Genomic DNA, 22,850 nt, shown 5'->3' with positions numbered 1-22,850 from the left:
GGCTGTGAGTCCTGAGGCAAACCATCAGTTCCTCCACATGCAGAATGGATGGCAGTGAGATACAGTCTTACCTGGGTAATTGCTCAAGGTCACTTACAGACAGTACTGCTCATTGCACAACAACTAAGTGGAGGACAGCAGTGGTGTTGATCAAGCCAGGCTTAGTCTTCCACATTAAATGTTTTGGAGTTAATTTTTGCTGATGTCAGCCAAGGTACCAACAGGAAACAGATGGCACAAAGGTGGGAACTGAGGGAATTTTGGTAACGGAGCTATGTATAAACTCGACGGCAGACATCAGGGAAACCAACAAGGGATGGGGAAGCAGCCCGGGGCTCAGCAGCAGGGGGCAGCCGTCACTACCCCTAGGCCTGAAGAGGGGATGGAGGGGCTGAGGGGCCAGCAGCAGCCATCGAGTCCTTTGGTGTAGGAACCCGGGCACTCTCAACTTGTAATCCTGCAGGAAAGAAACAGGGAGAATAAATGACCCTGACCTCACTTTCCTACCATTAATCTGATGGTGTTCCCACTGGCCAAACCCAATCACAAGTCTGAGGGTGAGGAACTTGGCAAATCCAGCTGATGGGTCAGCCTTCCAGGGTACAAGGTCAAGTGGAGAAGGCAGGAAGTGGACATTAGGGACAAACAGAGAATGTCCACACAGCAAGGAAGACAGGACCCAGGGGCAGCCCTTGAGATGAGAGCTTTAGGAGAGCAAAGGAGGTGAGAGACCAATTGCAGGGCATGGAGTGGTTAAGGAGAGGTGATGAGTAAGAGACCCTTTTTTTTTTTTTAAAGATTATCAGGAAGAAAAGGAACAAGTTACAAAACTGACTTAAAGAGGGCTCTGGGGGGCTTCCCTGGTGGCGCAGTGGCTGGGGATCCGCCTGCCGATGCAGGGGACGCGAGTTCGTGCCCCGGTCCGGGAGGGTCCTGCGTGCCGCGGGGCGGCTGGGCCCGTGAGCCATGGCCGCTGAGCCTGCGCGTCCGGAGCCTGTGCTCTGTGGCGGGAGAGGCCACAGCGGTGAGAGGCCCGCATACCGCCAAAAAAAAAAAAAAAAAAAAAAAGGGCTCTGGGTTAGGAAAAGAGTATTTTCTGATTTGGGAAAAAGACAGAATTTTCATCTGAAGGGCCTAAGGATCCATTGTAAAGGGAATAACGGGAGAAAGAAAGAATAACAGATATGCCCACCATGGGAGAGCATAGAGTTTTGAAGACAGGACACAGTATTACACGAACAAGGTCAAAATCATACCAACTGTTAATTGAAAATCATTACACTCCCCTCCCCGCCACCAATAATAGTCAGTCATAGAATGCATTCTACTGCAGTAGGTTTACTATGCCATCTCCTAAAAGTGCTTTATTAAGGTGAGACTTTAAAATGTTCTCAAATATATCTTAAACAGATTAAGGCACTTGATTGAAATGAGAAGAAAAGATTTGAGAATTATGTAAAGGTTAAGAAAATGAAATATATTTCAAAATTGATTAGCAATTGGAATACTTTCTTGGCTAAAAATTAAATATGTAACAAAGAGTGAAGGCGATTATTCACAAATTAAAATGCTTCTTATAGTTTTTCTTTCTACAACTAACAAATGTATCTGAAGGCTTGAATACAGAGTGTTATCTAAATTCCACCTCCACAGTTTTGTGGTCTCTCAGTACTATTTCAAATTGGAATTTTTCCAGCCTGATCCTCTTAGACTATCACGGGTGTCACCTAATAGATTGAAGACCTCAGGAATCACAGTGTTAGAACTACTACTATGTCATTAATCTCATTAGTGACATTATTTCATTTATTGTTAAAGAACTTCACTTATACTTAAAATGAGCCAGTAACACATAAATCATGAGTGGAGTAGAAACGTTTCCCTACCCTAAGAAGACAGCTGAAATCTCACCATCGGTTTTCATTGTCTTATGTTGCCACACCAGACCATCAATACCCATTATAAAATTATCTAGCCCTTTCCTAAATGTTTCTCTGGTATGGTTTATTTTAAACATCCAATACCTCAATTGGTAAAATTATGAAAATATCCCTCTTCAAGAAAGTCTGATTCCATTTGTAAAATCTGCTACTCATAGGTTTATAGGTGTGTAGATTGGAGTACTTTCATTAGAACAAGGGCCAATCCAATTGAGCAAATAATCGTATCAAGCTACCCCATATTTCACTGTGATGTGCTAAAAGTCAGAGGTCTTTTAAAAGAAAATAATTGTAAACTACCAGACCCATATGTTTCCTTTTCTCTGCTAGCCTTAAAACAATAAACCAAGATAAGGAATGGAAGTTTCAGGCTTCGGTGGGAAGCCTTTATCTTCAAAAGAGACTTGAGAAGGAAGACTTAGCTGACCTTTCCATGTAAGAAAGCATATCACCTACTGAGATGTGTCTTTCTTGTTGGCACCTCCGTACAAAAGAAGTGAGAAGCTAAAATCAGCTTCAACTTGTGCAAATTAAAAGTAACCTTAAGGCTAATGGGTTTTCAACACCACTCCTTACTGGGCAAAAAAATTGTGCCCCGTAAAATTAAATTACCTCCTCAAAACTGACTTCTCCAATAAATTATGATATTAAATACAGTAAAATTGAAATTCCTACAAAACAATTCCCCCCTCCCTGGGGTAACCCTCCTGTCACTGTTAGAATTGATTCCATCTTTAATGGAGTCCTCCATCTAGCTCCAGGGTCCAAAACCAAAAAGGGGTGAAGAAAACATAAAAACTGTCAAAGAAATGGCAGAACAATTAAAAGCCAGGAAAATAAATCAGACATTTGAGAAAACTAGAACTACAGTTTAGAGCAATAAATGCCTTAGCAATGTACCAAAAGCTAAATTTAAAGAATGTGAAGGGTTCTTACTTAGCAGAAGATGACCCGTTGTTTTCCATTTCTTTGAAGTAGTGATCAGAAGGAAAAAAATCAAATAATTAAGCATTGTAATGAGTTTGTAAGGTGGTAGCACTTAAGTATTAACTCTGGCAATCACTAAAAATTGACTATATTTTCACTAACTGAGGAAGTCTAACATAGTCCTTTTTAAACAGTGTTAGAAATCATAAACTCATTGCTGAGTGAATATTCTGTACTAGGAGCTAAACCAGTTTCTTTACGCATGAAAATATCAAGGGAAGGAGGACTCCACAGTCCACTTAAAAGACTAATCAAACATATACAAAAGTAGAGACAATTCATAAACACCAGTTAGTACAAATTGTGTGCAAAATCTTAACAGTAAGACAAGGAAAGGCACAATTATCATGAGGTTATATAAAGCTAAAGTGTTCAATTTGGTTTGAAAGGCAGTGGGCAAATGTAAGAAGTCTATGATGGAAATATTATTTTGGCAGGTGTTGTACAGGATGGACTAAAGTCAAGAGAAACGTACAAACTAATACTAATCCTAATAATATCTGACTACAGGTACCAGATACTATTCTAAACATTCCCATATATTAACATGTTAAATCCTCACAGTAATGCAATGAGGCGGACACTGTCATTATCGCATTTTACAGAAGGCGAAAGTGAAGCATTTAAATAATGTCTGATTTTTTGCAGTAAGCTTCCTGCATAGCAACTCCCACACAGGTTAATATAAGCAAAGCACATTTCATTATCAAAGAAGGTACTATCATCCAGAGAAGACTACTGATACTATTACTAAATGTATTGTTTTTCAATGTTTTTATTACGGAAAACTTCAAATATATATAAAGTAGAAATAATAGTATAATGACCACACCCCCTCCATGTACCCAGTATTGATTCTTCCACTATACCTCCACTCACTATCCATCTACCCCTCATGATTTTGCAGTAAATCGCTGGCATTTTACCATTTCATCATCACTAAATCTTTCAGCATGTTGCCTCTAGAAGATAAAGACGGTTTTTCCTTGTAAACATGACAATAACCTCCTAACACTTTAAAATAACAATTCCTTAATATCAAATATCAATCAAGTGTCAATTCCAATAATATATCTCACTTTAATACTTATTGAGAACTTGCTATGTGTTCGCAGTGGTCACTTCCACGTACACTAGTTCGTTTAAATTGCCTTCTTTTTTTTTTCTTTTTTTTCTCTCTTACTAAAAGGAACGAGTCTGTCTCTACTCGGTGATTCAAGGCACCGCTGCGGGCCTTCCCGGCAGAGCGCCCCGCAGCGGCCGGACCCGGGTCTCCCGCTCCCAACGCCACCGGGTCCCAGCCCTCTCCCAGCTGGGGACGCGGTTCCGGACCGGAAGCCGCTGTGCGTGGTGCTCACTTCCCCAGCCCAGCGACCCCGGCCCCGCCCCGGTTGCCCCGGCGACGAGGGGCCGCTGTGCGGCGGCTGGATCATGGCGGCGTCTGTGGGGACGACTCCCGGGGGGACGACCCCCGCGGGGATGACTCCGGCGGGAACCACGCCCGAGTCGGAGGTACGCCGTCCCTGCCCGGTACCCGCGACCCCCGAGCGCCCGCACCCTGCCCGCGGCCGAGGCTGGTCCCGGGGAGGCGCCTCCCGCCGGGGGTTGGGTGCGCGGACCCGAGTGTCGGAGGGTTTGGGAGCGGGTCCCGGGCGGCGCGGGCTCCGGGGGAGTGAGATGGGTCCCGGAGCCACCGCCCCGCGCTCCCCGAGCCCTGCCGCTCGACGCGCCTCGTGCTCTCGAGTGTAAACTAGAAATCCTTCCGTTGGACGGTTCATTCGTTGCCCCAAAGGCCTCACAAGTACGCCCTTTTCCCCGATTCTCAGCACTTGAAAGGGAATTCTGGCAATCTTGAATGGGCCCGACTCTTTTGGAAATTACTACTAATTCACTTCAGATGATCACAGTTCCTGTTGCTCAAAAGCTGTCGTGGAATAATTACTCTTCATTGGTAGTGGGTAGATTAATATTTGAAGGCCAGTGTTTCCCTTATTATTTTGCTGTTTCTCTAAATAATAAATACATAATAGGAGATGGGACAAAGGAGGAACGCCTGGAAAATCGACCTTCCGGTTATGACTTAGTTGCTCATCAGCCCCTTGTTTTTAGGAAAAGTATTTAACGTCTTTGGGCCTCCAGTGGTTTCCTGTGTAAAATAAAGATTTTTCCTCAGGCCCCTCCGAACACCAGTTCTCAGTAATAAATGGGTTCTAGATAACTTGAGTTACTCACAAGCTTTGTATCCTGAGATTTTAATTAAGAATATATGCCAGATATTACTAAAAAATGTTTAAACCTTCACATACTTGAGTCAGTCATGTTGTCCTAAGAAGTTTTTTCTTCTGTTTTTTTAAGACTCTGAAGGTGAATAATGTTATAATTAACATTGCTAGGCTCAACTTCCTTATTTGTGTAAATAACATTTTTTTTGTACAGAAGATATGTATTAGCTGCAGTTTTATAAATGAAGAAACACAGAGCCAGTGAATTCAGTGCCTTGCCCAGAGATGTGCAAGTCATTCCCAAGCCATTCTTCCCAATACTGTGTGCAGACCACTAAAGCATGCGGATTCTCCTATGAGCCTTTTGAAATTAGCATACATTAAAAATACATTTTAATGTGATAAACTGGTTACTAACCCAGTTACTCCCATGTGATCTCTAATGTAAGTAATATAGTTTCAAAAGTGGCATAGGAAATTTCCCAATTAAATTGTGTTATTTAAATATATACAAAAACTTACTTATGAGAATGGACAGTTGTCAGTGTACACCCACATATATAGTTTCCCATGTAGATAATGTCCTTTGTAAGAAAGACTGATAATTGGGGGTTAATGAGCCTGCACTTCGAAAAAAATACCCCATAATTTTTCTTTTATTAAAAGATGAGAAGAAGTGCCATGTTCCAGGAAAAAAATAATCACTTTTTATAATGGACGAGTCAAACGAATACATATAGACGTTAGGTGATTGTCTGCCATCTTAACCCTGTCAGTGGGCACTTTTGTAAACTTCTTGGAGAAGCAAGTATTCCCCATGACAATCAATAGTCTTTTAGTAACAAACCGAACAAATCAAGTTGGAATTTGGACTCACTTAACTGTGCTCATTTACTAAGATTAACACACTGCATGGTCAAAACTCCATTTTCCATTCTAATGAAAGCAGAGTTCCTGTAATTCATGGAGTAGACAGTTGATCCCTAGTGTTATGTCATTCATTAGAATAAGTCCTGCCTGCCACCCATTTGTGCCCGCTGTGGGTTTCAGGGGTTAGATAGAAAAGACAGCAAAAATCTCTCTCGGTGTGTCTGTTCCCAAGGCTACATCTTTTCAGTTAGGTACTGAAAGGTTCTTCTCAGGTCAGATTGTTTACTGAATTGATCCCCCAAGACCTAGTCCCTTATAGTATTATTTCTTAATAATTCTTTATCCAAATTGACTTAGCCAGTGCACCATCCAGTCATCTGAGCCAAGCAGTAGTGAAATATTTCTTTTCTTGCCAAGTCTATTGGAAATAAAGCATAAGCTTCCAATAGTCTGAGGTTTCCCGTTTGTTGTTTGTTCTCAGTACCTAAAATAAAAACAGCAAATTATCCCAGTCGTATAGTAGGCACTCAGTAAAAATATAGCTTAACTAATTGAAATTAGAGAGGGTCTGACATATGCCAGGAATGTAGTTATCATAGCTCAAAATCTGCTCTGTAAGATACCTTGAACAAGCAGACATGAGATGCAGGTCCAGGAAAATATTTCTTATGTAATATTGCTTAAACTTTTTTTTGCCAACTATCTGAATTCAACAATCCAGTTTCTTTAGTAACATGGGAGTAAATGCCTCCTTCTAAAAGGTAAGACTAAACATTTGGGAGATATCTATTTAAATGCACAAGACCAGAGAAATGACGACAGTCTGAAAATATTTCCTACGTATATATCTGTAACTGAAAGGAGTTTATAAATTCTCCTAAGTTAATTTATAAGTGAGTTTGTAAATGAATACTTAGAATTCAATCATCAGTCTTTTATCGATAGTTTGTTCATAAGCTGACTTTCTTAATATCTTCAAAAATACTATTTGGGACATGTAATCATTTAAGTATTATATGTAAAAGGACTATACTTCAACTCATATCAGAGACCTAAAAGAAAATGTAAATGATTATTTCCCAATTGCTTCTTTTGAATAATTTCCCTTAGTGTTAACAAATCCCCTAACAGATGACATTTATTCAATGCCTTTGGGACTTCCTCAGGACAAGGGGACACTTACATAATCCTGAGTGGAAAGATGATATCACCTGTGGTAAAAGCCTCAGTGTGTTTGGGGGAGGCCATAGACAATTCTCTCGACATTAGGCGGTCCCTACGGACCTTGAAAATAGCCCCCGCCCCGTCATTGGCAGGTTAGAGAGAAACACTTGGGGCTCAACTTGGGCACCAAGATGACCAGTTTCCTGCAGTTGCAATGTCATTCATGAGGTATTTATTGAAGCCATTTACAGCACATGGTGTAGATCAACCTGTGCAGGGCTATGGGAGGTTGCCAAAAAGTTGCTCAAAATATTGTTGAAAAAACAGTGCTAATATTCCTTAAAATGTGAATATACAGTATCATTATTTATCAGACACTTAGAACCTCTGGAAATATTGGCCTTGGTCGTGGAGGTATTGACAAACATTTGGGTTTGTCTTTCATCTTACCATTAGTCTTTGGGTTTCCTATCTTATTCTTATTTCCTGCTTCTTCTCCCCACTCCATCCTCCCTTTCAGGTTGCACAAATCATCTTCAATTTTTTTCTAATATTTAAAGTTTTATTTTACTAAAGTTAGGTCTTTAACACAGCTAAAATTAATTTTTGATGGATGTACTGTGTATTTGAAATGAGGATCTAATTTTGTTTTCTTCTAGACATGAACCATCAATTATGCCAGTTTCATTTACTATAAATAAGCCATACTCTCTTCCCATGGAGAATGGACTGACTGCCGCTATCACATTACATATGTACATGAATGGGCACAAGAATGGCTGAAGAGTCAGTGGAATAGAATAGAGAATCCAACATTTATATATGTATATGTATAAATTTATACATGTAGGTATATTTTTGAATTTCCATTCTCTATTTTTTTACACTGACTGGTTTGTCCATCCTTGTGTTACTGCCAAACTACTTTATATTTAACTTTAATGTCTGATTTGGAAAGGTCCCTCTCACTATTTTTCTTTTTCAAAATATATGTATTCTTCCATAAGAACTTGAAAAAATGATTTCGATAGTTACAAAATGATACAGAATGATACAGTTGAGATTTGAGATTGTCATTGCATTATACTCGTAATGTGGGAAGGATTTAATTTTTTTAAATTTTATTTATTTTATTGTTGGCTACATTGGGTCTTCGTTGCTGTGCGCAGGCTTCTCATTGTGGTGGCTTCTCTTGTTGCGGAGCACCGGCTCTAGGCGCACGGGCTTCAGTAGTTGTGGCTCGCGGGCTCTAGAGCGCAGGCTCAATAATTGTGGCGCACGGACTTAGTTGCTCTGTGGCATGTGGGATATTCCTGGACCAGGGCTCGAACCCGTGTTCCTTGCATTGGCAGGTGGATTCCTAACCACTGCGCCCCCAGGGAGGCATAATTTTTTTTAATTTGAAGGTTTCTAATAAATCTCTTTTATCAAATCTTGTTATTAAACTTTGATAAAGTTTATAATTTCTTTAGGTACTATACCTTTCTTATTATATTTTTAATCCAGTTTAATCAATTTTAATGCCATTTACATTTATAATTAGTTTCTAATACAGAGGAGAGCAGTTAGCCTTTGTATGTTTATGTTATATGTAACCATCTTAGAAGTTTCTTATTAGCTCAAACCATGTTAGTACAATGTCATGTTTCTTAGGTGTGCAGCCATGTAATCTTCAAGTAAAGATTTTATAATGTCCTCATTTCTAATATTTAAGCCACATATCTCATTTTCTTATTATATTATTAGACCCGCTATAGTGAGTTTAATTACAATAATGTTACTAGCCAGAATCCCTTTTTCGTTCCTGGTTTTCATAAGAATACATCAGTGTTTCTTCATTCAATATAATGTTTTGGCGTATAATCTTTTTTATGTTTAGCTATTCTTTTTTTTTAATATTATTTTTATTTTTTGGCTGTGTCGGGTCTTAGTTGTGGGCACAGGATCTTTTGTTGTGGCACGCGGGCTTAGTTGCCCCGTGGCATGTGGGATCTTGGTTCCCCAACTAGAGATTGAACCAGCATCCCCTGCCTTGTAAAGAGGATTATTTTCTTTTTTTTTCTTTTTTTTTTTTTTTTGCGGTACACGGGCCTCTCACTGCTGTGGCCTCTTCCGTTGCGGAGCACAGGCTCCGGACGCGCAGGCTCAGCAGCCATGGCTCACTGGCCCAGCCGCTCCGTGGCATGTGGGATCTTCCCGGACCCGGGCACAAACCCGTGTCCCCTGCATCGGCAGGCGGACTCTTAACCACTGCGCCACCAGGGAAGCCCTAAAGAGGATTCTTAACCACTGGACCAACAGGAAAGTCCCTAACTTTTCTTTTTTTAATTCATATTTTACTGAGAGTTTTGCTGCTGAATTCTTACAAATGCCTGTTTATTATTTATTTTTATAATCATATTATTTTATCATTTAATTTGTCTTAAGTATATGAGACTTATTAATGATAATCTGTCCTTGCATTTCTGAAATTAACCTTATTTGCTCATAATGATAGCTTATTATTCTTTTAGTACAATGCTGGATTCAGTGTTCTAAGGTATTATTTTAACTAGAATTTTTGCATCTGAATTTATTAATGATTTTGACTTATAATTTCCTTTCTGTACTAATTCAGGTTTTTGTGTATAGCCTGTGCTGGCTTCTAAAAAATGAATTATCTATGGTCTATACTTATTAGACTAACAGAATTTATGTGTTCTTGATTGTTCAGTAGAACTTCAAGTGTAAACTATCTGGACATGGTGACCTTTTAAAAAGTAGACTTCCAGTTTAGTTCATGTTTGGTCAGGTCCATTTCTTCCCTTACCCTTGGTCAAATTTGATAACGTATATATTCCTAGGAAATCACCCATTTCCTTGTAATTTTCAAATGTATTTCCATTTAATGTGGCATGTATTTATTTTTTCTTTAATCGCATTTGCCCAAGATTTGCCAGTTTTATTCATTATTTTAAAGAACTAGCTCTTGCTTTTATTTATCCTTCTTTCATCTACTTTTTGTCTTAAATTGGCTCCTTATGGTGTCCAGGACTATAGTGAGGTGAGTGAGGGGTGCCAAAAAATTCAGTAGTCAAGAGAAACTATATTTTAATGTAATATTTTAAAAACCAAAATTAATGCAAAAAATCCATAATAGATCTAAATTTTAAATAAAGACAGCATCACTATTACTGATTTTTCCTTTTTGCCTCAGGCTCCAACATGGCTCAACACAGCGCTGCTTCTTAGTTCATTTATTTTCAGGCTTGAAGAAAGCCTTTCAAAGTGTGGAAATTGTAGACCATTCTCTGTTCTCTAAGACTGTGAAACACCTCTTAGGCATCTGTGCTATCTTTTTTTAGTGGACATTTATTAAGAGTCTTGTAAGACATACCACTGATGGATACAAAGGTGCCCCCAAAGGCTTAAATTCTAGAAGAAAGACATATGTACAAATGTGGAAAGTTGAGGTGACATTAGAGAAAAAAATTCAGAGAAGAAGTTATCTGAAAATATCAGGCTTACAATTTTAATGCTTCTGGAATAACAGCTAAAATCCAGCAGGTGGTGGAATAAAATGAGTTACAGTGCAGTTTAGCTTACGTATTTTCCTAGTCAGAGATGTAATTTTACAGAGAAAGTGATAATTACATATTTACATTTTTATTAACCTATTCATGAATTTTCCATTGTATCTTTAATTTTTACAAATCAGAATGTATGTATCAAAAGATTAAAGATTTTTAACCACCTTATATCCTTTCTAGGTACATGGCAGTATATAAACAAACAAAAGAAAAGCTCTCGTTTAAAATAGGTCCAGGAATTCAATTTAAGACAAAAGAAAACAAAAAACCAGAGGCAAACCCTCCTACAAGATGATTATCTTAAGCTATCAAGTTTTAGTAAAAAATGAGGCACTAATATTAGGCACCTTAGCTAGAATTATTATTGTACAAAAGATTAAGATTATTGTATTCTCTTTCAGTGCTTGTGTGACCTATTTTCTCCTGTTCAGAAAATTTTCAAATCTAATACAATTGATCTGAATGTCTGTATAATGTACCTTTCATATATATCTTTATTCATTATGAATAATGATAGCAATCTTGTATGTAGTAAAACATATCAGAATGATTTTTTAACATGAATCCAAATTTACGTTCAAATGCCTTGCTGTAAGTCACAGAATTCATCAATATTCAAACCATCATGAGATCTCCAAATCCAGGTCCTGCTTTTTATCATGCTCCATCATCTAACAGTGTCATCACAGGATGGAGATGAATTCAGACAGTTGATAAACAACCTATGTTGACCTAACTAGGACCTGCAGAATTCTAAAAAGAAGTAAAAGATTGAATGACTGTCCCTGAGGAATTTACAATCTAATGGGATTAACAGTAGTAATAATTATACTTTACTGCTAATAATTTTAAAAAAAAATACATGTAACTAACAAATATTTAAACAAATATATAGCCATACATTATGGACTAAAATACTATTCTGTCTAAAAACTGAGTGCATTTAATTTGATTTACAAGTGTCTGAGTGCCTACTAGGTGCAAGGTATTATATTAGATACTCAAATATTGTTTCATACTAAATTTATAATCTAATAGTATGACCTACTTTAGGTTAATTTGCCAACTCTAAGATTATGAAAAGATAGCTAATAAAATTGCATATTTTATTTCTAAGTTGGATTTTTAAAAATAAAAATATAATAACCTAATATTAAATTACAAACGTTAAACTGATTTTCATTACCAGTGAGTATTAGCTTTGGGATTTTTCTGTTCTTGAAATAAGGCAAGTTTGGGATGTGATCTTGTTAACTATAGCAAAATGTTTCCTACTCTTACTTATTGGAGCTTATTCACATGGAAAACTAAATAACTGTTGAATTAAAAACATTTGCCCCATCTCTCCCCCAAATCTCACAATCCTTTTTAAAATGTATTTATTTATTTATTTAAATTTTGTTGAAGTATAGTTGATTTACAATGTTGTGTTAATTCTGTACAGAAAAGTGACTCAGTTATACATATATATATTCTTTTTCATATTCTTTTCCATTATGGTTTGTCACAAGATATTGAATATAGTTCCCTGTGGTATACAATAGGACCTTGCTGTTTATCCATCCTGTGTATAATAGTTTGCCTCTACTAATCCCAAACTCCCAGTTCTTTTCTCCCTACCCCTCTTCCCCCTTGGCAACCACAAGTCTGTTCTGTATATCTGTGAGTCTCTTTTTGTTTCAGAGATATGTTGATTTGTGTCATATTTTAGATTCCACATATAAGTTATCATATGGTATTTGTCTTTCTCTTTCTGACTTTACTTAGTATGATAATCTTTAGGTCTATCCATGTTGCTGCAAATGGTATTATTTCATTCTTTTTTATGGCTGAGTAATAGTCCAGCACACGCGTGCGCGCGCGCGCGCACACACACACACCACATCTTCTTTATCCATTCATCTGTCAGTGGACATTAGGTTGTTTCTATGTCTTGGCTTTTGTGAATAGTGCTGCTGTGAACATAGGGGTGTATGTATCTTTTTGAATTATATTTTTTTCTGAGTATATGCCCAGGAGTGGTGTTGCTGGGTCATATGGCAACTCTGTTTTTAGTTTTTTGAGGGCCCTCCACACTGTTTTCCATAGTGGCTGCACCAATTTACATTCCCACCAACAGTGGAGGAGGGTTCCCTTTCTCCACACCCTCTCCAGCACTTGTTATTTGTAGACTTTTTAATCATGGCCATTCTGGCTGGCGTAAATCTCACAATCCTTTATTTTCATGGAGCTACTGGTGTCTTATCTCTTTTTCAGTCTTCTTTTCCATCCCCCATTCACAGCTCTTCTCTTCATGCTCTAGCTTTGGGCAGTTTCATCCATTCTCATACTTGTAGTGACTCCTAAACTAACATCCGTAAACTTGACCTTTCTTGACTCTAGCATTTCTAATTAACCTCTAAACATTTCTTTCTTCTATGTATATTTCACCTAAAATTCAACCACTGAAACCAAATTCATCATCTTGCCTTCTTAAAACTAGCATCATCTTCCAAAACTCTAATTTGTGTTGATGTGATAAGAGTGTCACATATGCTTTTACAGATTGTACTCTGAACAAAAGGACTCAGCTGAGGGTTGAGCAGGAGCTGAAACTACACTCTGTTCACAAGTGGTGCACTTGGGTGCAGGGCTGCATCAGCCTTAAGCCTTTAGTACTTCCTCCACCCAGAGAGGATGCCTTCGTCTAGTTCACACAAAGGTGGCATATGTGATGTTGGAGGCCCTGAGTATCAACACCTTTTTCTTCTAGTCACCTATTTCAGAAACTCAGACTCTCCATTCATTCTTCCCTCCTTTAGTCCCCCAAATGTAATATGTTGTATTTATCCCTTTCTGTTCTGCACACTGCTGGGAGCCCAGTGCAGCCCAATGCCTCATTCCTGAACTGTTCTAACAACCTTTTCATTTAACTCTTCCTTTTTGTCCTTCACCCTGCTACAGAGTACCCTTCATTAAAGCATAGTTTTGTCACTTCATTGCTCAAAAACTTCACGGTCCCTTATTGCCTGTAAAGAACAAACTCTTCAGCCTGTCATTCTTCAACCAGCCATGGTCTAAAATATGTATGGTGCCTTGTGCAGTATCTTGTGTATTGTAATCACTCAGTAAATCTTTATTAAATTATTTAAGATCTCCTGTGATATATTTCCAATGCCCACCTTCCACTTAGGTCCAACTAGTCCCCTGTGTGTGCCCTAGGCACCACTGTGAACTACTTTATATTTACAGAACCGGTACCCAGCTGTCCTGTCTTTATCACCTTGGTGTTGCTGAGTCGCTTCACCTGGGACATTATCCATGCTCAGTCTCACAAAGGCTATTTCTCTCTGTAGACTTTCCTTGTCCTGTTGCTGTCCTTGTTGTCCCTTCCTTCCTTTAGACTGAATGACATCTTTATTATGGCTCACTTATTCTGTTTTCTTGTTTTAAAGTCACTTTTAGTTTGTCCCTTCCACAAGATGTTAAGCTTCTTGAGGATAACAAGTCTTTCTTACTTGTCTTTGCCTCCTCTTGTGCCCCAAGTTCAATGAGGAATATATAGATATTCAAAAATGTTTGTTAATTGAAAACCATCATCTCACCCAGTTTTAAATATGCACAAAAGACAGGTTGACTAACGATTCAGCTTTTCAGAAGAGAGGTACCATTACTTAAAGACAGAAAGGAAAAGAGATTATCTAGGAGACTGTTGTTTTTAAATTTTTTCCTGATAGCAGTGAGACAAAAGTAAGAACAAATTTTGGTATCATTGGGATTAATATGTGAAACGTGATTGAAATAACTTATTCCACATTTTTTTTTCGTAGAAAGATACTGAATTCCAGGAGCATGAAGGGATTCTGTGTCCAGATTTTCTTTCAGTTGCCCAGATCACCGAAATGCTAGTAGAGGATATAGATGGAGTTCAACAGTAAGTACTTCAATATTACAACCAAATATGGAACAGTTCTAGTTCTGCATCTATAAATGGTCATGATATGTTATTACACATTTTAAACCTATTTCCAAAATATTTGTTATTATATTTTGCACAGATATATATATCCGGACTGTGGAACACAAAAATTCTCAAACAACTGACTTGTTTCCACTGCTCAGCAGTCTTCTTTATGGGAGAAATGGATTTCAACCAACTTGCTAATCTTAACAGAGAATAGGGATTTATTGTTAAAAGCAGCCATTAGCATATGCCATCTTCTTTTCTCTTTCATTTGTAAAACTGTCAGTATGCACAAGAACCTTTAGGTCTTCTGTCTCATCATGACAAGAGTAAGATGTATTTTCTGTAATATTAATAGTGAATACATTTTATAATTTTGGAAATCCTGAATATTAGCCATCCACCTGTGATTTTTATTGGATATGAAGCTATGCTAAGTATTCTAATCTCATACATTTTGCTTAAATATGTGAATATAACTGAATTTATAGGTATCAGTTCTAATATACGTACATCCTATTCTTAAGGCCATTGATTTCTACAGTAGATCATTTACTTAGAACTCTAATATATACTCAGATATATCCACCACACAAATTCTGAAAAGATGTTTTTAGTAATCATTCATTTTAAAAATTATCTCACTCTAATAATGGAAGCCTGATCGGTTATAATGTGTGGAGTGTGGGGACAATGTGATGATGTTCTGGACTGTAATGTTCCAGGGTAAGACTTCTGTGGTCCAGTCATCTAGATGTAAGCCGGGCATTGTCGACCATAATGGGCAAATGGAAAATGACTTTGTCAGTGGTTATCATTTGCAAATCTTACAAATATTATGGAATAGAGGTGATTTACTGCTGAGAAGGAAATATATGACAGATGTACTTGCTGGAAGAGAGATTTGAGAAGGGAAGGCATATTAAGAGCAGGCAAATGACACTGACAGGCCTTTTCCTGAAATGCTCTTCACCTCCACTGCCTTCAAACCCTGCTAGAAATCCTGGTGATCTGTGATTTGGTCATACTACTTACTATCTGCATTTCTAGAAGTATTACTCAATTAAAAATTTCACAGGTTTAAGAATTTTATGGTGATGTTACCATATTTATAGAAATGAATGCTCATTGGGAATTCTTATTTTTTAGTGTCAGAATTGATTAGAAAAATGCATTTATTGTATTAATATCACTGATTAAGCTTCAAGTAACTATTATCTTCGATTTCTAGGTAACCCCAAATGATGGTCATTGAAATGTAAAAAATAGGTATTTAAAACTAGGCAGGGGGCTTCCCTGGTGGCGCAGTGTTTGAGAGTCTGCCTGTCGATGCAGGGGACACGGGTTCGTGCCCTGGTCTGGGAAGATCCCACATGCCGCGGAGCAGTTTGGCCCATGAGCCGTGGCCGCTGAGCCTGCGCGTCCGGAGCCTGTGCTCCGCAGTGGGAGAGGCCACAGCAGTGAGAGGCCCGCGTACCGCAAAAAAAAACAAAAACAGAAACAAACTAGGCAGATAGTAGATTAATACAATGTAAATGACATATATTTAATATAGTTTATAATTTATTTTTATTAAATAATAAATACAAGATGTTATATTAAATAAAATTTATTGCAAACAAACGCTTTTTAGACTTGTGTATTTCTCATCACATCTTAAGTTGTACTGTGTATGACCATCTTTTGTGACAATCTTTTTCTCTTTTTCAATTACTGGGTCTCTTTTTTGTTAAATATCTAAATTCTAAAAGTATTTTTAATCTGTAAGAGGTGAGGTCTAGAAGAAAGTAAATGATACAGAGGGTGATACAGAAGTTAGCTGCTGTATAGAAACAACCAGGTTTAACAGCAGGTTGACCTAAAAGGTCATTCTTTTAGGATGTGCCTATGACCATCTCATTAATAGAATTCATCTGAAGTAATCTCAAATTTTAGGGCATCGATTTTGGATAAATGACAACAGTTTTATGTCAGGAGCCATTTCTTTGAAAAGTAATTTTCTTGAGGTTTTTTACATGATTTTTGTAACAGTAATCCTGAATTATTTGTAGCCAGTCATTCATTTTCCATATAAAATAGCATTATTATAAATGGGGATTATACACCTTTCAAAATGACAGAAATATAATTGAGGTATCACGTCACCAAGTGGCAAAAGTATGCCAAAATCATACAGTCTACGAAGTTATAAACCTACTAAAATAAATTATGGGACATTAGCACATTTCCCTACCTTTAAAAATTTTGTTGCATAAAAGCAACCAACCAAATGAAACATTAAAGTATCATTAAAATATATTTCTGGAATACACTTCAAGCAAAGTTAAATGTCTGGGTACATTTCTCAACATTTCCTAACTACTATCTATGATTCATGTTTTAATGTAACCCTGATTTTATTTACAGATCCACCCAAATCCCTTTTGAAAAAAGGATAGGGACTAAATTGAAAATAACTATTTAAACACAGAAGTAAGGTGGAGAGATCTTTTAATAACCTCTCTATAATTGGTTTCCATGAGCTGTTCAGCTCTTGCCTTAAGGCTTATTTCTGCATGTCATCATATTTAAAAAATAAAAGGCACTCCAATTTCAAGAGCAGGCAAGAATAATGTAATATTTTTACTGAAATTCTTGGTGAGACAAAGTAGGTAGTTACATCACCTATCACTATAGCAAAACTTCCTAAATCACTATTAAGCATCTTTCTCTTTCCTTACATTCTCTCACGCTACATCTGTGGCCATTTCTCCCCTCTCCCCTTTTCCATCTCCCTTTATTCCCAGAGGAAAAGCTTACAGATTTACCAGTAAAATGCATGGAAACTTTGCATTCAAACCACAGCAGTGTCTTGCTCCTAATGCCTCCCTGCTTAGTTTCCTTTGGAGTGAAATAACTGAATGAAGAACAGAAATGTTAAATATTTAGCCTGCAGTTCAGGTTGAAGGTTAAGATTCAAATGGTACTATGGAAAGTGATGGAGGGGACATTAGGGAAAGAGAGCGAAGGTGGAGGAAACTTAAAGAGACTTCACCATATTATTCTTAGGCAATTGTCTATTAGTATATAGTTAAACATTGAAAAAATAAAAACGTAAAGCAAAGAACACATGCCACTATTCAGGTCAGATATTTAATTAAAACAATAACATGCAGATGAAGAATACACTTAGAAGGAAGACTAACTTCTGTAAACAGAAGAAAATGTTAGGCAAAAGCTGATGATTAAAGAGGGCATTGATTTCATAAAACGAGATAAAAGAAGAGGTTATAAAATATGTAAATTAAGAAGCTTTTAACACTAAGGCAAGAAACTAAGGTAAAGAATAAATCCAATATAGAACTTATCTTGCTGAAAATCAAGGCAGTAATGGAAAACAAATTTAAGAAAACATTCAAAATGCATATTAAAGCAATTGGAAGATGCTAGAATATACATCTAACTTAGTGTATAAGAAAAAAATACTTGAAACTTCATAAAATAAAAGTTTGATAGAAGATAAAATAAGAAAAGTTGCTGTTCAAAACTATGTATCAAACAAATACACTCTTATTGTAAATTGCCCCAAAAAAGCCTTGATTTAAATATTTTAATAGAATAAAACTTCATATATTACCTCATCTCTGGGATAAAGAAAGTCACCTAGAGGAAAATTATCAGGCAGGCTTCAGACTTTTCCTTAGCAACATTAGGTAGCAGAAATCAGTAGAGTGAAAAGTAGGTCAATTTAGGGAGTCAAAAGAATATAATTCAGAATAAAATACTAATGGGGTTGTTTTAGTTAATCCATGTATTGGGTGAGGTAGTATTTTATTTTCTATGTGGATAGTCAATGCTGCCAGCATCATTTTTGAAGAATTCATACTTCCCTCACTGATTTGAAATACTACCTCTGTCATATACCAATTCCCATATATATTGGGTCTGTTTCTGGGCTTTCTGTTCCATTGGCCTATTTGTTGATTCCATTAAAATACCACAAGTTTTTATTACTATAGACATTTTCCTACTGACTTTTACTTAAGAATAAATGGTATTATACATTAAACATTGGAAAATAAATCTTGCTGACTGATATCCAGTGCAAATGGAAGATGCCTGGCTAGTGAGGTAACCTTCTTCCCCAGATTGCCTCCCCATTCATTTCTGCATCTGCCATTTGATTTGTGTGCTTGACAAAATGTATCAGTTGGGATGCTTTTAATTGCATGTAACATAAAAAACTGATCATATTGACCTAAAAATAAAGTATACACACACACACACACACACACACGTGTATGTAAAATATCACATAACGGGACATTCAGAGATAGATTGACTCCAGGGTTGGTTGACTCAAGTCCTCAATAGTATCAAGAAGTAAGGCTTAGTCTTAGGACTGATTTTTCTTATGGTTATAAAATAACTGCCAGCAGCAGCCAAAGCTACTTACTTAACTCTTCTGATTTTTGTTCCACAGAAGAAAATGACCCTTACCGTTAGTTATGAATTAACTAGAACAATTTAGGAGAGTGGTCACTGTAGATCAATAATTATTATAGAGAATGCCATATACTGAAAGGCATTATATGGCATTATGAGAAGGGAGATGAGAAGCATGACTGGCTGAAAAGACTCAGATCTCACTTTGGGTGTTGGGGTCTACGCAGATACTACTGTAAATGAAATGTATGTTAGAGAGTGAGTTAAACGCAACATCAGCTTTATTTATTCCCAGACTTGTTTAATCTTGCTGTATTCATTATTCTGATTGTGTAATTTATTTCAGTATTGTAAATAATAAGGACTCTTTTTTTGTAAATGGCAGTATAAAGTTGTCACACACACACACACACAAACACACATACACACATACAGACATTCCCTGAGAAATCACATATAAGCATCTAGGAAATACCAATTCCATTTCTACTAACAAGGAGATGCTGAAAGCACAGACCACAAACTGTGAGGATGCCCACCAGAAACACTGTAGATCAAGCAGAAGTGCAGGAGAAATTACAAGGAGGATGTACATAGTGGAAGATCTGAGAATAAGCTTAAAAATATACTTATTCTCCCAGGTGAGGAGAAAACCCTGAAGTGCCGTTTCAAGAACCCTTGTTTGCAATAGCAAGACCAGAATACACAGTCTTAGAGCAGATACTTCCCATGTTTACAAGAAATAGATTGTTTATGTGATAGTGAAGAGAACCTATTCTACTTTTTCCCTTTTCCCCACTAACTGAAAAAAGAATAAAAATTAGAATAATTGACAAAATTATATCATATAGAAAACATCTTGTAATATGGCCAGGTTTGAGCATTAAGCAAGGAGGTTACATACAAAGACACTGCAAGAAAAAAATTGAAGAATAGAAAAAAGAAATGGCAGGCAAAGAAAATACACCAGAAGAATATGGCCACGAACAAACAAAAAATGATCAAATATTTACCATGAGTTAAGAACACTTACGAAGCAATCACAAGAGCATAAGACAGATACAAAAATTCAAGGTAGAGATAAGGAAAGGTGATGAAACATTTTTTAAAGAAGTAGAAAAGGAGAGATCTTGCAGAGGTGAAAGTTATAAGCAGCCCAAGGGAGAATTAACACTGCTGAAAACACAAGAGACATAGAAGACAGTAACAAGAAAAGCATATAAAATGAAAAGGAAATTGACTTAAAATTTTTTTGAAGTTCAAAGAGAAAATTACAGTTATAGAAAAAAATGAGTAAAATATACATAATTGGAATTCTTTAAAAAAGAAAGCAGAATGAATATTTAACAATCTAGTTCCAGACCATTGTCAGAAATAAAAGAAACTTGATTGTATACATGGAAAAACACATTGAATTTGAGGGAAAAGGAAAACGAAAAGTTACTATACTTCAAAGATAAAATGAAGAGAGAGGGGAGGAGAAAAAGATTTAGAAGAAGTAGAGAAAGAAGACCGATAAGAGTTGGTCTTTGATTTAAATATTTTAATAGAATAAAACTTCATGTATTACCTCATCTCTGGGATAAAGAAAGTCACCTAGAGGAAAATTATCAGGCAGGCCTCAGACTTTTCCTTAGCAACATTAGGTAGCAGAAATCAGTAGAGTGAAAAGTAAGTAAATTTAGGGAGTCAAAAGAATATAATTCAGAATAAAATACTAATGGGGTTGTATTAGAGAGCTCGCTCTCTCGTTCTCTCTCTGTTTCTCTTTTGAATGCCATTTTTGACTTCAGCTTTTGATATAACCATGGGTATTTTCAGATTATGAGCATTATAGAATTTTCATTCAAGAAAAATACCTGTTTTCAAAACTTAGAAAAGGAACTGTTCATTATTTAATCAATTTTAATATCTGGATTTTTCTTTTTGTTACAGGAAACTGGAAAAGTTTCTGAATTTCAGAAATCTTCAAACCTGTTTAAAGGAAGCCAGTCTACTAGATTATTATGTATCTGGATTTTTGTGGGCAAGAGGAATGGACTTTTCTATTATTCAGTATTCAAAATTTATGACTTTACTGGATATGTTACTTCATAATCTTAAAAGTGAGTACATTATTTTTTCTTTTTTTAAGAAACAAAAATTTAGTCCACTGTCTAAATTAATCTTCTGTCTAAATTAATGTTCTTCAGCAAAAGTTCCTAATTTTATTGTTTTTTAGCAAAAATATAGTTCATATCTTCATTAAGTTATAAAGCTTCAAATAATACTTAACAAGGCTAAAGTTCTCATAGTAATTAATTTGCCAAATATGTTACTTTCATTTTGAAATCTTATTAGTGCCATCCATCCCCAAAATGTCAAGTAGCTCAGATTTATCTAGATATTTTTTCATTTTTTGAGCTGTTTTCATCTCATCTTACCTGTAATTATTATTGGGGTATCTCAGGATTACTGTTAAGAGGAGGTACTTCGGTCAATATCAAAACCCCATGAAATAGACATTATTCACATACACTTATATTTTGTGACTTTTTTTCTTACATAAAATTGAAATGAGTTACTACAGGAAATTTGGAAATTCTTCCTTGGAGCAATTTAAAATGTGATGACTTTTGTTTGAGAATAAACAGAATTGCTACTTGGAAGGAGGAAAAGAAAGAAATCTATCGTTTATTTATTGCCGAGTCTGCACTAGGCAGTATGTTTGGTTCTAATCTTTAACATACATTATGGAATGCAGAGCAACTCCTGCAGGGGAGGTATTGTAATCACTATTTCAGAGTTGAGCAAGCAGTCCAGAGAACAAAGTTGCATAGCCGGGAAGTAGAAGAACTAGAACTTCAGTCTTAGAGTATATAATCAAAAGACCTTGAGCACAATAAACGTAAAGGTGTTTCTGACTCAGTTGAAAGACATGCTTGTGTCTATGGGAGACAGCTTCCTTGCTTCCTTCCTCCCTCCCTCCTTCCTTCCCTCCCTTCCTCCCTTCCTCCCTTCCTTCCTTCCTTCCTTCCTTTCTTCCTTCCTCCTTCCTTCCTTCCTTTTTGTGTCTTCTTTTCTTTTTGGTTGTTTGCTTGTTTTTAGTTTCTTTTTTTTAAATTTGGGCAGGTAGAAGACCTTGTCACCCCTGAAGAATTGTCACCATCATCCTAGTAAAATTTATGCATGGCTTTTGGTCACAAAAAGCTTATTCTGTTCTATGTATCAGTTTCTAACTATATGGATGCAGGGGAAATATTAAGTGAGCTAGCAAAATTAGTAGAGAAGCCACTTCTGCTCCACGTGTTCTTCCTGCTCCTCATCACCCATAACAAGGGAAGAATTGGTAGTTCTTGTATGTGAGGAGAAGAAATCACTATTTTCCTTCTCTACAAATAGGAGAATTTCATCTTTGCTTTTACTTAGGTATGGGTGCCATGTTAAACATAAATAACAGTACCAATAGAAGAAAAAAATAATTATAATTGATAATGAAAAAAATTGTATGATATTAACTGACTGATTTCAAATTATCCTGCACATAAGAACATAGCATAAAACTAACACAAGGGCTTCCCTGGTAGCGCAGTGGTTGAGAGTCCGCCTGCCGATGCAGGGGACACAGGTTCGTGCCCCTGTCCGGGAAGATCCCACATGCCGCGGAACGGCTAGGCCCGTGAGCCATGGCCGCTGAGCCTGCGCATCCGGCGCCCGTGCTCCGCAATGGGAGAGGCCACAACAGTGAGAG

At 36.9% G+C, this 22,850-nt stretch overlaps 1 protein-coding gene across 12 annotated transcripts in view; it reads left to right on the top strand.

Annotated features, from left to right (window-relative positions):
* The first annotated feature begins 4,133 nt into the window (after window positions 1-4,133).
* CABCOCO1 (ciliary associated calcium binding coiled-coil 1) overlaps window positions 4,134-22,850 on the top strand; it is a 128,089-nt gene continuing 109,372 nt past the window's right edge. For all 12 annotated transcript variants that reach the window (XR_010935985.1, XM_067710853.1, XM_067710857.1 and 9 more), the window contains exons 1-3: window positions 4,134-4,439; window positions 14,562-14,665; window positions 21,056-21,225. Coding sequence is in view for 11 of the 12 variants with exons in the window: in XM_067710853.1 (XP_067566954.1) it covers window positions 4,359-4,439; window positions 14,562-14,665; window positions 21,056-21,225 (355 nt within the window). In the remaining variant the exon portion in view is untranslated. The remainder of the gene's footprint in view (window positions 4,440-14,561; window positions 14,666-21,055; window positions 21,226-22,850) is intronic.

This window comes from Pseudorca crassidens, chromosome 16, assembly GCF_039906515.1.
Source record: "Pseudorca crassidens isolate mPseCra1 chromosome 16, mPseCra1.hap1, whole genome shotgun sequence".
Taxonomy (NCBI): domain Eukaryota; kingdom Metazoa; phylum Chordata; class Mammalia; order Artiodactyla; family Delphinidae; genus Pseudorca; species Pseudorca crassidens.
This window is presented reverse-complemented; position numbering and strand designations above follow the sequence as displayed.